The 15114-nt window shown below is 42.6% G+C and overlaps 1 protein-coding gene across 3 annotated transcripts in view; it reads left to right on the top strand.

Moving 5' to 3' along the window:
- Positions 1-15114, top strand: part of PLD1 (phospholipase D1) — a 137536-nt gene that overhangs the window by 71337 nt on the left and 51085 nt on the right. For all 3 annotated transcript variants that reach the window (XM_054039303.1, XM_054039305.1, XM_054039304.1), the window contains 3 exons: positions 10839-10991; positions 11626-11775; positions 13065-13148. In XM_054039303.1, the coding sequence (XP_053895278.1) occupies positions 10839-10991; positions 11626-11775; positions 13065-13148 (387 nt within the window). The remainder of the gene's footprint in view (positions 1-10838; positions 10992-11625; positions 11776-13064; positions 13149-15114) is intronic.

Raw genomic sequence — 15114 nt, 5'->3', positions numbered from 1 at the left:
TGACCTCATGTCTTTTATTGCAGAGGTTCTCAATCTTTCCCTTTTTGAGGCCCCCACAACATGGCCCACCTGTACCACAATAATTGATTTTCTGCATATTAAAGCCAAGACCTGTGTTAGGGGATAGCAAGCAGGGCAGTTGCCTGGGGCCCCATGCCACAGGGGCTTCCGCGAAGCTACATTGCCCAGGCTTTGGCTTCAGCCCTGGATGGCGGGGCTCAGGGCCCTGGGCTTTCAGCCCCATGTGCAGGGCCATCCTTAGGCATATGCAGCATACAAGGCTGCGTAGGGAACCCGAAAATTTGGGGCACCTCTGGGGCTTAGTGTCCACCCTCCCTCCTCTTCCTATCCCTGTTCTGACCCTTCCTGCAGGCTCCCACCACTAGCTGCTGCAGCCTTTTGCGTATTCCTGCCCAGAGGATCTAGTAACTTAAAAGTGAAAAAGCCTTCCAGACCTATTAGCACAACATTGAACCTGTGAAAGAGCCACTCAAGTAGTAATGAAGCCATTTAGCAGGCATTTGCCAACCCCCAGGTATATACTGTCAGTTTCCGAATTTACTGACAAAAACAGTTGTGCATTACTGTAATATTTACTCAGAACATGTTAGTCTACAGGATCTTAGTTTAAAATTTGCTTTAAAAATATTTCATTAGTGTGTTGCTGAAGATGATAAAATCACATCTCTAAAAAATTCCTTGCATAGATTTTTAGATGCACAATTGGAGTATTCATCTTTAGCCTTAAATGCTTGGATCTTTAGACATATCGTTTTTTAAATAAATCCTTCAAAGGACCACCCTTATCTAAAATTCACATTTTAATTTTAATTACTATAGTACAAAAAATTTGCTTCCAAAGCCTTCCTGTCCTTTCTGTCCATCCCTTTCTCCCTTCACCTCCCTCCCCCCACCCCCATTGAAGAGAGCCCTTAAAGGGACAACACCCCTGTCCTGCCAGATAACTCAACAAATGAGTTTCCCTTTCTTTACTTTTGACTATTTGATGAACTAGTTTTAAGAGAACCCTCTAGCAATACAAGTACTTTAGTAAGATATAAAATCCTTTGTTATACCCAAAATATTTGGAAACATATTTTTTAAAGTTGGTGAAATTTCATAAACATGTCTATTGTTATGGCGATCATACAAAGCAAATTAGTGTTCCCTTTTTCTAAAAGCAATGAACGTTGTTATGAACACACTAAACCTCTGTGACTGATTAATTTAAAATAATTTCTTTGTTTCAGTGAGTTAAATATGTAATAATCTGGAATGATTGCTTTATGAAGGCTTAAGAGTACATTTAGAATATAAAATCAGCTTAGAAATACCGATTAAGAAAATGTAGAACAGAGAAGAGCTGCATCGTGTATTCCATAATATTTAATGTTGTATTCAGCAGGACAGCTGACTTGCCCTTACTACAAAGTGTTTGCAAATAAATCTCTGAAAAACTTCAGGGTATATCAAAAAACCTGTGACTGACATTTTTTATTCCTAAGGTTAGTGCTTTTAATTAGGTACCTTCTGCTTGTCCAGTCTTCATCTTCTGGCATGCAGTGGAAAACATACTCCATTTTCTTTAGAAAGAAATTGCAGAAGAGTGGTTTTTTCAAATGTCATTTGCTTCATTTGGGTTCAGGGAGTGGGTGATCAGGGAGGGGCAGGGAAGAGACGAGGGAGACAGTAGGGAGAGGGCAGGGCCTGGGCAGAGTGGAGGTGGGGCCTGGGGCAGAGCAGGGGTGGAGTATAGGCAGGGTCCCAGGTGGGCTGGGGAGTTAGCCATCCCAAGCGGCAGCTTCACCAGCTGCCCATGACAGCAGGTAAGAGGGGGTCGGCTCCCGCACACCCAGCACACGCTGCAGTCTCCTTAGGCAGGGGCCGTATTCACAGAGCCGAATGCGCCAGCAGTGCGCATCCTGCGTGAGGGAGACGGTATGGAGGTCTCTGTGGGGAACTGTGACTCTCTGCTGCCGTGAGGTGGGCCGGGCGGCTTGGTATCCTTTGATGCCTCATGCCGCCCCCCCCATGGCTGCCGTCGGGCAGAGGGGCACCAGTTTAATAATACTGCATAAGGCCCCATAAATCCTAAGGACAGCCCTGCCCATGCAGGAGGGCTTTGGCTTTCTATCCTGGGCCCCAGTGAATCTAATGCTAGCCCTGCTTGGCGGCCCCCGTGAAACCTGCTTGCGGCTCCCCAGGAGGACCCGGACGCCTGGTTGAGAACCAGTGTTTTATTGGACCAATTTCTGTTGATGAAAGAGACAAGCTTTCATTCTCCACAGAGCTCTTCTTCAGGTCTGGGAAAAGTAACGAGAGTATCACAGCTACATACAAAGTAGAACAGATTGTTAAGCATAAGGAGTTAACAGATTGCAAGAAACCATTCAGAATGAAGTGGGCCATTAACACTTCTGCAGTCATAGGACAAAGGAGAGTTACAAAGAGGGTTACAGATTGTTGCAATGAGACATAGAATCCATGTCTCTATTGAGTCCATGCTTTTTGGTGTCTAGCAGAGTTCTGAATTGAAGCTTTAACTTATTAGTTGTTCTAGACCATGTACTGAATGTAAATAGTCTCACTCACATTTCCTACACATAAGGTTGTAAAACTGTCATTCTTTCTATAACTGAGATTTCAGCAAAACTATGGAAACCTCTATGTATTCATAGATTATTTTTTTTCAAGGTCAGAAGATCAGCTACTCTGACCTCCTGCCTAGCACAGGATGGCTTTGGTTTTTCTCTAGTGTTTAATTCACAACAGAAATTACATGTCAGCTCCCCATGTGAAACGTGATTGTGTAGCAGTCATCCAGCAGAAATGGCAATCCTGTCAGCCCCTGCTCTCTCCCGTGCTGGAGGTTCATAGATTCATAGATTATAGGACTGGAAGGGACCTCGAGAGGTCATCGAGTCCAGTCCCCTGCCCGCATGGCAGGACCAAATACTGCCTAGACCATCCCTAATAGACATTTATCTAACCTACTCTTAAATATCTCCAGAGACGGAGATTCCACAACCTCCCTAGGCAATTTGTTCCAGTGTTTAACCACCCTGACAGTTAGGAACTTTTTCCTAATGTCCAACCTAGACCTCCCTTGCTGCAGTTTAAACCCACTGTTTCTGGTTCTATCCTTAGAGGCTAAGGTGAACAAGTTCTCTCCCTCCTCCTTATGACACCCTTTTAGATACCTGAAAACTGCTATCATGTCCCCTCTCAGTCTTCTCTTTTCCAAACTAAACAAACCCAATTCTTTCAGCCTTCCTTCATAGGTCATGTTCTCAAGACCTTTAATCATTCTTGTTGCTCTTCTTTGGACCCTTTCCAATTTCTCCACATCTTTTTTAAAATGCGGCGCCCAGAACTGGACAGAATACTCCAGCTGAGGCCTAACCAGAGCAGAGTAGAGCGGAAGAATGACTTCTCGTGTCTTGCTCACAACACACCTGTTAATGCACCCCAGAATCATGTTTGCTTTTTTTGCAACAGCATCACACTGTTGACTCATATTTATCTTGTGGTCCACTATAACCCCTAGATCCCTTTCTGCCGTACTCCTTCCTAGACAGTCTTTTCCCATTCTGTATGTGTGAAATTGATTTTTCCTTCCTAAGTGGAGCACTTTGCATTTGTCTTTGTTAAACTTCATCCTGTTTAACTCAGACCATTTCTCCAATTTGTCCAGATCATTTTGAATTATGACCCTGTCCTCCAAAGTAGTTGCAATCCCTCCCAGTTTGGTATCATCCGCAAACTTAATAAGCGTACTTTCTATGCCAATATCTAAGTCGTTGATGAAGATATTGAACAGAGCCGGTCCCAAAACAGACCCCTGCGGTACCCCACTCGTTACGCCTTTCCAGCAGGATTGGGAACCATTAATAACAACTCTCTGAGTACGGTTATCCAGCCAGTTATGCACCCACCTTATAGTAGCCCCATCTAATTTGTATTTGCCTAGTTTATCGATAAGAATATCATGCGAGACCGTATCAAATGCCTTACTAAAGTCTAGGTATACCACATCCACCGCTTCACCCTTATCCACAAGGCTCGTTATCCTATCAAAGAAAGCTATCAGATTGGTTTGACATGATTTGTTTTTCACAAATCCATGCTGGCTATTCCCTATCACCTTACCACCTTCCAAGTGTTGGCAGATGATTTCCTTAATTACTTGCTCCATTATCTTCCCTGGCACAGAAGTTAAACTAACTGGTCTGTAGTTACCTGGGTTGTTTTTATTTCCCTTTTTATAGATGGGCACTATATTTGCCCTTTTCCAGTCTTCTGGAATCTCTCCCGTCTCCCATGACTTTCCAAAGATAATAGCTAGAGGCTCAGATACCTCCTCTATTAGCTCCTTGAGTATTCTAGGATGCATTTCATCAGGCCCGGGTGACTTGCAGGCATCTAACTTTTCTAAGTGATGTTTAACTTGTTCTTTTTTTATTTTATCCGCTAAACCTACCCCCTTCCCATTAGTATTCACTATGTTAGGCATTCCTTCAGACTTCTCGGTGAAGACCGAAACAAAGAAGTCATTAAGCATCTCTGCCATTTCCAAGTTTCCTGTTACTGTTTCTCCCTCTTCACTAAGCAGTGGGCCTACCCTGTCTTTGGTCTTCCTCTTGCTTCTAATGTATTGATAAAAAGTCTTCTTGTTTCCTTTTATTCCCGTACTAGTTTGAGCTCATTTTGTGCCTTTGCCTTTCTAATCTTGCCCCTGCATTCCTGTGTTGTTTGACTATATTCATCCTTTGTAATCTGTCCTAGTTTCCATTTTTTATATGACTCCTTTTTATTTCTTAGATCGTGCAAGATCTCGTGGTTAAGCCAAGGTGGTCTTTTGCCACATTTTCTATCTTTCCTAACCAGCGGAATAGCTTGCTTTTGGGCCCTTAATAGTGTCCCTTTGAAAAACTGCCAACTCTCCTCAGTTGTTTTTCCCCTCAGTCTTGATTCCCATGGGACCTTACCTATCAGCTCTCTGAGCTTCCCAAAATCTGCCTTCCTGAAATCCATTGTCTCTATTTTGCTGTTCTCCCTTCTACCCTTCCTTAGAATTGCAAAGTCTATGATTTCATGATCACTTTCACCCAGGCTGCCTTCTACTTTCACATTCTCAACGAGTTCCTCCCTATTTGTTAAAATCAAGTCTAGAACAGCTTCCCCCCTAGTAGCTTTTTCAACCTTCTGAAATAAAAAGTTGTCTCCAATGCAGTCCAAGAATTTGTTGGATAGTCTGTTCCCCGCTGTGTTATTTTCCCAACATATATCCGGATAGTTGAAGTCCCCCATCACCACCAAATCTTGGGCTTTGGATGATTTTGTTAGTTGCTTGAAAAAAGCCTCATCCACCTCTTCCACCTGGTTAGGTGGCCTGTAGTAGATGCCTAGCATGACATCTCCCTTGTTTTTTGCCCCTTTAAGCCTAACCCAGAGACTCTCAACACTTCCGTCTCCTATGTCCATCTCTACCTCAGTCCAAGTGTGTACATTTTTAATATATAAGGCAACACCTCCTCCCTTTTTCCCCTGTCTATCCTTCCTGAGCAAGTTGTACCCATCCACACCAACATTCCAATCATGTGTATTATCCCACCAAGTTTCAGTGATGCCAACAATGTCATATTTGTATTTATTTATTAGCACTTCCAGTTCTTCCTGCTGTGATGTGTTGTTGCTGCACGTGGAAGTTTTGGTTCAGTTTACCATACCTTTCTGATTAAAAAACCCAAACCAAATTAATTGGAACATTGTCCAGGCTACACTCACCAGTGGATTAAATCAGACCTGAACCACAACAGTAAAGAATCCTCTCTAATGCAATTAACCCCCAGGAGAAATATGTCACCTCTTTTGTGTTTCCCCCACACGTTTTGAAAGGAGTCCTACAGAGGCCTGAGCTGTGTTGTTTTGAAGAGAATTACTGGATGGCAGGTTTTTGATCCAGTTTAATGGATTTAAGAAATAAAGACAAAGGGCCAGATTGTGCCCATCTGCTTTGTGGATACATAAGGCAGTGTGGGGGGAGGAGGCACAAGAAGCCACCTCACACTTGCCCCACTTCACACAGTAACCTGGTCTAATTGCAGTCCCTGTGCTTGCTCAGGTGCTGGAGCTGACTGCTTCTCCCTGCCTACACCCACAGACCACTCCAAAGGAGGCAGAGAGGGGTGCCCTCCCTCCCCCAGCCAGCAGAGATGGCAGGGCACAGAGAAAGATGCCTACTGTACCAGCCTAACAGATAAGTCAGAGGGCAGCCTCTATTGCTCCCCATGCACTGGAGAGATCCCTCCCATGGAGTGGTTGACTGGAGGGCTGTTCTGCACTTTTCCTGGCTCAGGGCTGTGCCTTTCAGGCAGAACTCTGCCCAATGTAAGTAATGGCTCTGGTGGCTGGTTGCCATCAGCAAAGGCAACAAGTTGGTTAATTAATTAGGGACAGTTGCAGTGGAGGAGGTCTAGGTTGGATATTAGGAAACAGTATTTCACTAGGAGGTTGGTGAAGCACTGGAATGGGTAACCTAGGGAGGTGGTGGAATCTCCATCCTTAGAGGTTTTTAAGGCCCGGATTAACAAAGCCCTGGCTGGGATGATTTAGTTGGGGTTGGTTCTACTTTGAGCAGGGGGTTGGACTAGATGACCTCCTGAGGTCTCTTCCAACCTTAATCTTTTATGATTCTATGAGCACATTTTTCACTCATTGACCCTCCCTTGTCACATGTGTTAAAAGCCCCCTGGCATAATGGTAGTCCCTGTACTCCCTCAAGTGCTGTGGCTGATTGCTCCTGCCTGACCTCCCTGCTCCAGAAGTACAAACCACTGCAAAGGAGCACAGAGACCTCCAGCACAGCAAATATAGGAGGAGAAGCAAGTTTTCTAGCTGAGCAGTGGAACAAGGAGTGGGGCAAGAGTTTATTTTATGCATTGGCACCCCAGATATATTATGAGTAGCTGAAAAGACCCACAGTTCACTAAACAAAATGGTATGAAACTGAGTTTAAAATACTCTTCCATAAGCCTAATCTGTTCTTAAAAATATATATATATTCCTAACATATGTGAACTTTCCATACAAATATTAACAAATCTTACAGATTTCCCTCTTGTTATCCTTATCTGAGTATTTACTTTGTTCTAATTCCAAAAGCAGTTCCTACACATTGGAAAATCTACTCGACCTGATATAAGGCTGCCTGTCATTTTTCTTGTTGAAAGAATTTCTTGGACTTTATTTCACCCTCCTACTAATGTTGAGGCATCTACCCTTTTCCAAAATTGAGTTACGGCACATAGGGTTGCTAGAAGTAACTGTGAGTCTTTCCCTGATTCAATAACCTCCTTGGACTGTAACCTAATAGAGCCACTGTAAGTTTAGTGAGTAGGCTAACATTAGCTATCTTGAAAATTCTGTTTGCTATTTTCCCACAAAATACAATTATTTTAAGGCATTCCCACCATAAATATAGGAAGGACCCTCTTACTCCACATCCTCTTCAACAGTTATGACTCCCTTTTTATATATTTCCTTACCTTGAATAGAGTGAAGTGACATTGACAAAGTATTTTGTAATAATTTTCCTGAAAGGTTACACAGATAGATGAGGTTTTGGTCTTCTTCCAAATATGTTGCTCATTCCTCCAAAGTTCTATCTGGTTTTTAGTATTCTTTGCCATTTTTCCATAAATGCAGTCTTGATCCATCAGAGACAATATATTATACCAGGCAGAGATCAGGCCCTTTGAAGCCATGCATAATGTTTACCTCTGTAATGAGTACATTTTCTACTCCGTGGTACAGAAATAGTTTAAGTACACTCTTCGGGGTGAGAATTATCTCTTTTAATTATATGCATATATACTGCCTAGCATGAGGAAGCCCTGATCAAGGCCTCTAGTAACCATAGAGACTACCATAACATATGTATATAAATAAACTAACAATAATATTACAAAGAGAGTATATTTGTAGATCTGGACCATCCTGAAGAAATTTGATTTTTTATATTGTTTTCCATATTTATCAAAACACCCAAGCCTAGGGTATATTTTGTTAGAAGAGAATAATTAATGAATTAATTAATTTGTGGTTGAGCTCTGAAATGTGTCTGTGAAAATGGCATTGTGTGGTTCTATGTTTTTTTAATAATTTCCAGATCAAATCTGCACATTTATGTTGTTTGTTTTATTTCCCTAACTGCCAACCTTACAAATTCAACCAGGATCTGAAAATTAAGCTGATTTCTTTCCTCTTTGCTCATCATCACCTGTAATAAAGGTTCTGTGCTGTAATTGTATAGGGCCACCTATACAACTCCTTTGTCCTCAATGGGCTTGCACTTATTGGACCTTAGTACACAGTTCTTTGATGATCTGATGCACAGGAAGGTATAGAATCCAGTTCACCTCCTCTTGTCTACGTTGGCTCTGCGATGAACACTTATTTCTGTCATTAAACTACACTGATATACACATGTGGAGCAAAGTTGCTAAGTAAGAAGATTCTGGTTTTATAATCACCTTTCAGAGTCATTGCTCTTTGGATTCATAAAAACTAAACTCAAAATCTGAATTACTCAATTTGGGTTTCCTTTTTTTGGCAAACATTTCATGGCCAATCCATAGTCCCCATTCTTAAATCAGTCTCTCCAGTGCCTCTCCATAAGTACTAAAATTGTCCTGAGTCAGATTTTCCATGCTTGATACTCCTTGCCACTGGTGGATGCACTAATTTGTTTAGTGCCAAGTAGTTAAAAGTGATTCCCAGCTCTTTCCTCTCTCACTGACAAACACCAGATTGTCCTTAATCATATCACAAAGCCCCTATTCAGTTCAGTATGGAAACATGATGCAAAGATCCTTTTCTGAATGTAGTGCGACCCTGTTACAATGAAATCATTGTTTTCACCAAACGGCTTCACTACGAGTGGCAGTTCTCTATAACCCGAGTTACTCTTTTTGAATATTATGGGCATTGGGATGTTCGTTCATTCTACTTCACTGTTCGGGTCATTTGAAGTATGCAAAAGCATTATAAGTCGGGTCTGTTGTAATGTCATGTGGCTGAGGAGTTCTGGAAGTTCAGCTGTAATTTTCAACTTGGTTGTGAGGCCAGCGCCTCATTATGAGCAAATTGAGCACACTCTGGCTTGTAAGAAAGACAGTGCTCCTTCTTTTAAAGGCTGCTTTACAAGTCAGCAGAGCTGCCTGTGTTTCTGTTCTGTTTTCATTATCAAAACGTATGCGAGACCCACGGAGTCTGTGAGCGAGGGGACAGGGGTCCCCTGATTTTATGGGGGGCCCCAAATTTGATGTGAGAGTGGGGAGTCTGTTGTTATCTACAGCGTTGATTACTATGGCTAGTCTTAGTCTAGGGAAGGGGGAGGAGAAAAGAAAAGCACAGAGCCCCCAGTAACAACCTCTTTAGAGCCCCCATATTCCTAAAGCTGGCCCTGACTATGCCCTGTTACTATGTGATGAACGTCGTGCTCAGAAAACTAACCTGGGAGCACTGCACAGTTTGAACATGGAGCAATTGAACTGAATTGGGCCCAGCAACATAACACTTCAGGATGCCATGAAAGATACAGTCATTAATATGTCTTTGCAATTGGTTTAAAAATACATTCTCTTTCCTTGTGCATTCATTTGTATGAACAAAGATCTGGACTAAGGCCATGTGAGTGACTCACTTGTGTGTGAAGGAGAGAGGATGTTAGGCACATCATTCATATATATGTACACAGAGAGGGCAAAAATATTGGACACTGACAGGGAAATATTTTTTCCAGAGTGCTCAAGGGCTGTGGTGCTCACACACAACCTGCTAGTCATTTTTCATCTTGTTTTTTTACTGTGATGCCTGTTGCTTGGCAATGAAACCTTTCCAAAATGTCCTCTTTGTACAGTTTCCATTAGCTTTAATAGGATTCAGTGCCTTTATAAATAACACATGAGAAACTCAAAGGAGAGTGCGCTGCTCCCACAGTGCCCACAGGTATTGCAGGCTACCAAAAGAGAGTCTTTGCTCCACCTCGTCCATTATGCAGCCACTTGGCTGGAAACCCCTTATGGCCAACAGGTATATTCCTATTAATGTTCCAGACACTAAAGCCTAAATTTCCAAGGACTTATATAGGATGTGATCATACAGAACCTGGTTCCCACTGTAATGGTATACCTGAATTTGGTTCTGCACATCACTATTCAAGTGCATAAAATGGACTTGTATCTATCACAGATACTTATATAGCCCCCAGTTCTGTAGTGTCTAAGCACCTCACAATTTTTAATGTATTTATCCCAGTGCTGTTATCCCTGTTTTACAGATGGGGAAACTGAGGCACAGAGCGGCTAAGTTACTTGCCCAAGGTCACACAGGGACTCTGTGGCAAAGCAGAAAATGGAACTCAGGTTGCCCAAGTCCCCATGTAGCACCCTAGCCACTGCACCATCCTTCCTCTGACTTAACTGCTGATTTGAGCATCCAGATGTAGGATTTTGTATACCATCCGTTGCTGTAATCACCTCTCCAGAGGCTGATTCTCCTTTCCCTTTCATCAGTTTTACACTGGTGTAACTCCACTAACTTCAGTGGAGTCACTCCTGTTTTACTCCACTCTGAGAGCACAGCCAGACACCAGCTCTGTAAACCATATTACAAAGAAACTGCCCCTAATAGGTCACAAACCCTTCCCTTGCGTGCTTTAGATCCTGATGATGAATGGCTTGGAGTTCTCTCATGGGGACTACTGTTCACTTTATATTAGTGGATGGCTCTCGTTTTTGAAGTGAATTTGAGATAAATGTTATCTCACCTTATAGGTGGTTAGTAGTGAAAGACTCTTTCCTAATGTATATGAAGACGGATAGCGGAGCCATTTCCTTTGTCCTGCTGGTAGATAAAGAATTCAGCATTAAGATTGGCAAGAAAGAGACTGAAACAGAATATGGGTTACGGATTGACAATCTCTCCAGGTGAGAAATGTACATTTTATTTAGACCACTTCCCCCCCCCCCCCAGTTTTTCCACTTAAAAATTGGCTTCCTTTAATTAAAAGGGGGCCATTCCCTTATATGCAGGATGTGTTTGCAACTTGCACCTGCTACAGTGAGTCAACACTGTTCAATGAGCATCTCCCTTCAGGGTTCCAACCCCATCTAACAGGGAGGAATGCCAAAAGAATCCAGCCACCCTATTATTGTGAGAGAAGAATCCAGATCAATGGGACAGTTCCTCAGTGGGTGTAAATGGTCATTTAAAATTTTTTAGCATCCATGATGTCAGATTCTGCTCCCAGTTACACTGGTGCTATCCCATTTAAATCAATGGGGTTGCACCAATGTAAGCAACATTTGGTCCATGGTGTGCAAAACATGCAGGTAATATCTATCTATTGTTTTTATAGGTTGTCAGTAACTGTGGTCTCTAGGTGCTGAAATATTTTTTATTTAAAAAAACCTCAGCTAAGTAGCTAGCTATAGGTCACTTTTGATTAAAAAAAATGTGATTGATATTCAATTCCCATATCAACATGTTCGATAGTGAGAACTAGGCTAAATAAAAGTGTGTTGCTTACTCGTTGTTTTCCGTTCTTTGGTTATTTTCCAGGTCATTGATTTTGAAGTGTAACAGCTACAGACATGCCCGATGGTGGGGACAGGGAATAGAAGAGTTCATTCAGAAATATGGCAAAAACTTTCTAACACATCACAGATTCGGGTCGTATGCAGCTATACAGGAGAATACTTTGGCAAAGTGGTAAGGTCATGGCCCTACTGATTTATCATTAACATTTAAAGAACATGGGTGTTTGAATTCGCTGCTAGACGCTATAAATCACTATGGGAGTATCAAAGATGCCTCTTCCTTGTCTGATCTGCAGAAAAATATTAGGATTAGTAGCATAACCATTTCACTCCTGTTATGACTTTGCAGTGATCAGAGCTGTTAGATTTTTTATTTTTGTAGAGATTGGCCATATGAGTGGTTTATTAATTTCAGAATAAAAGTGATATCTTGATGCACATGTAACTCATAGTAAAGCTAATAAACATGCTTATGAATGGAGAACAGAACACTCTCCTTACTTTAGAAGCTGCTACTTTCACTTCTTAGCTTGACTATTGGTTTTGGGTAACATTTTCAAAAGCACCTAAGTGACTTAGGTGCTTTTGAAAATTTCATCCTGCACCACTTTCATCTCCCTTCTCAACAGCCTCTCAATAAAGCAGCTGCTCTGATTCTGGCATGGTCACATCTTCCCCAATCTCAAATGAGAGAAGTAAACACAACATCCAGTAGAAAGTGTTTGCAGGGTTCAACCCTAATGCTGTATTCTCGTGTTGCCCCTCCTGAAAGCTGGGCCCCATTGTGACAGTGGTATCAGTCCACTGCTGAATGGTATCATGTATCTGAGGCCTTGCAGGTGGGGTTCCCAGTGGGCTGAAATCAGTGACATGGAGTCTGGGTATATTCTAAATGTAACTTGGTTTATTGATGCACATGCACTAGTTCTGAAATGAGGTGGTCAAACAGCATGCAGAGCAACCCCTCCTTGCACATCTCAGTCCAATTCCACTCTCTGGTTCCCAGAGAACTCTGTCTCAAAGACTCCAATCATAGCCCAAGGCAGAGAGCAACCTCTCCTGCTACTCACACAGCTCCATCTATTCCCTGAAGCTGCCTCTACAGCAAAACCTTGCATAACCCAAAACTAACACCACCGCTACATATCTTTCCAAGAGTCAAAACTTGCTCACGCAATAAGAAAAAAAGAATGTGGAAGACTACGTATAACAGGGCCACCTGGTCATGCCTGTTGCCATAACAATATTTGATTGTACTGGTTTAATTAAGATATTAACAATGATGTGAAATTCTCCTTTCATGTTGTCCTAGTGCATGAAATTGAACGTGTTTGCTTTTGAGAAAGGAATTTAAACGATATTTTCATTTGCTCATTTAAAGTACTGAAATTTTCCCCCCAACTATGAATTCTCCATGTAATTAAAAGAAAAATCACAGTATTGTGTTTGGTTTTTTTTCAGGTATGTAAATGCAAAAGGGTATTTTGAAGATGTAGCAAATGCCATGGAGGCAGCGAAAGAAGAAATTTTCATCACAGATTGGTGGTTCGTATTCCTGCGTTTGGATTTTGTCCAGCAGTCTCTGTGAGAACATTCATTACAATGCTGCACTATTCAAAGGCCTTACATTATGGAAACTAGCCGTGATGCCAGATGGTTTGGCAGCACATCCAAACCTCTCACAGTGAGGGTTTTCATTCAAAGGCCTTTTCAGGAGACTTGGCAGCAATAGTGCATGCTTAAAATCATCAGTTTGGGTGTCTCCTTCCAAGGGATAATCTTGAAAGACTGCATGGTACAGTGAGGCACCACCTGCATTGAGAGTGGAACAGGGCTGCACAGCCCCACTGGGAACTCCCTGGGAATGTCTCAGGGAAGCAGAAGATCTCTCAACACAAGGGGGAATGTACAAATTTGTACACCACTTAGGCAATGCAGGACATCCCCCTGCCACCACCTTGCATGGCAGGCCAGGAAGAGGAGAAATCAGCATCTTCAAAGACCCATTCTATTGCCTATCATAGTGGCCCATTCAGGCTGATTGCCGACTGTCTGGTGGGCATTCCCCAAATACACACACAGTTGTAATTGTTACATAGTCAATATTCCTAACCTCAGATACAGAATTTACACATGCATACAAATTGGATGACCACTTTCAGCAAATCATAACCTTTCCAATGATACCTCACATGACCCAGCTTGCATAAAACATATCTTAGTTATGCCATATTCATACTACAACAATATTTTTACTAAGACTATGGGGTGCAGCATCACAGTTCGATGTTGCTGTGACGCTCTAGTTCCCTGTGTACAGTCCGTGTATGTGTCAGGCACTGTGGCTAATGCAGGCCATTGCTAGCCACGGAGGGCAAAATCCTGAAGTTTGCTTATGAAAGTTGTGTGAATGATGATGCAGCTTAGAAAATAGACCCTTTGCAGTGCACACCCTAGAAGAGTCGTACCATTGGGTATGGCTGTGACTCAGGTCAGCAAGAGGCAGGGCGGGCAGTCTGCTCACCTGTAGCAGTGTGGCAGTGTACCTCAGTAATGGCATCCCCACACACATTAAAGAAGAGGCTGCAAGAAAGCAGTCAGGAAGGGCTCCACTGAAATCTTCTGTTGGGATTTGGTGGTGATAGTGCTGCTGCAGGGTGGGCCATGTTGGCCCCCCCGGTGCGTGCTGTGCATATGCAATTCCAATACTGGCCGTTTGTACTTTTCTTGCCAGCTTCTGCTGTGCCATCCTGATGATGTCATCTGTCATGAGCTTCAGCACACACCACCACCGCCTCCTCTTAAACGCCTCCTCTTGTTCCCTAGCTGCGGATGCTGGGCTGCTCAGTATTGCGCACTACCCTCAGCTACTTCCTTGTCAGGGCTTGTTTTATCTTGTACTTGCAGCTGGTACACCTTCTACCTGAGAAAGGATGGTCTTGTGATCAACACCCAGGACTAAAAGTTAGAATGTCTGGAGAGCTTTCCTGTCCGACCTTGGACAAGTCACTTAATGTTTCTGTGCCTCTGTGTCTTCATCTATAAAGTGGGCCTATAATTATTTCCCTACCTCTTAGGGCTGTTTTGAGGCTTGACCCAGTCATGTTTGTAAAGCACGTTTTGGTTCTCAACGGTCCTATAGGAATGCAAAGCATTATATTAACCCTCACTGACATGAATCTGAATCCTAAAATGCTTATAAATAAACTATATGCTGCTGAAGCTTCAGCACACACTGTGTCAGACCATTGGAAAATTACATTTCAGTCCCGGTGTCTCCTGCCTTATACAAGGCAAGAGTCAATTGTTATCATAACTTGGGATTGCGAAACTTACTGGGAAGTTACAAAAGCTTAGGAAGAGAAATGTTGCTGTCAGAAGCATGTTTTCAGCAATATGCTTTAGTCAAAGTTACTGGGCTCAATACAGGAGTAACTGGATGAAATTCTGTGGTCTTGTTATAGAGAAGGGCAGATTGTATGATCTAATGGTCCCTTCTGGCCTTAAAATC

Source organism: Malaclemys terrapin, chromosome 9 (assembly GCF_027887155.1).
Source record: "Malaclemys terrapin pileata isolate rMalTer1 chromosome 9, rMalTer1.hap1, whole genome shotgun sequence".
Classification (NCBI taxonomy): Eukaryota; Metazoa; Chordata; order Testudines; family Emydidae; genus Malaclemys; species Malaclemys terrapin.
This window is presented reverse-complemented; position numbering and strand designations above follow the sequence as displayed.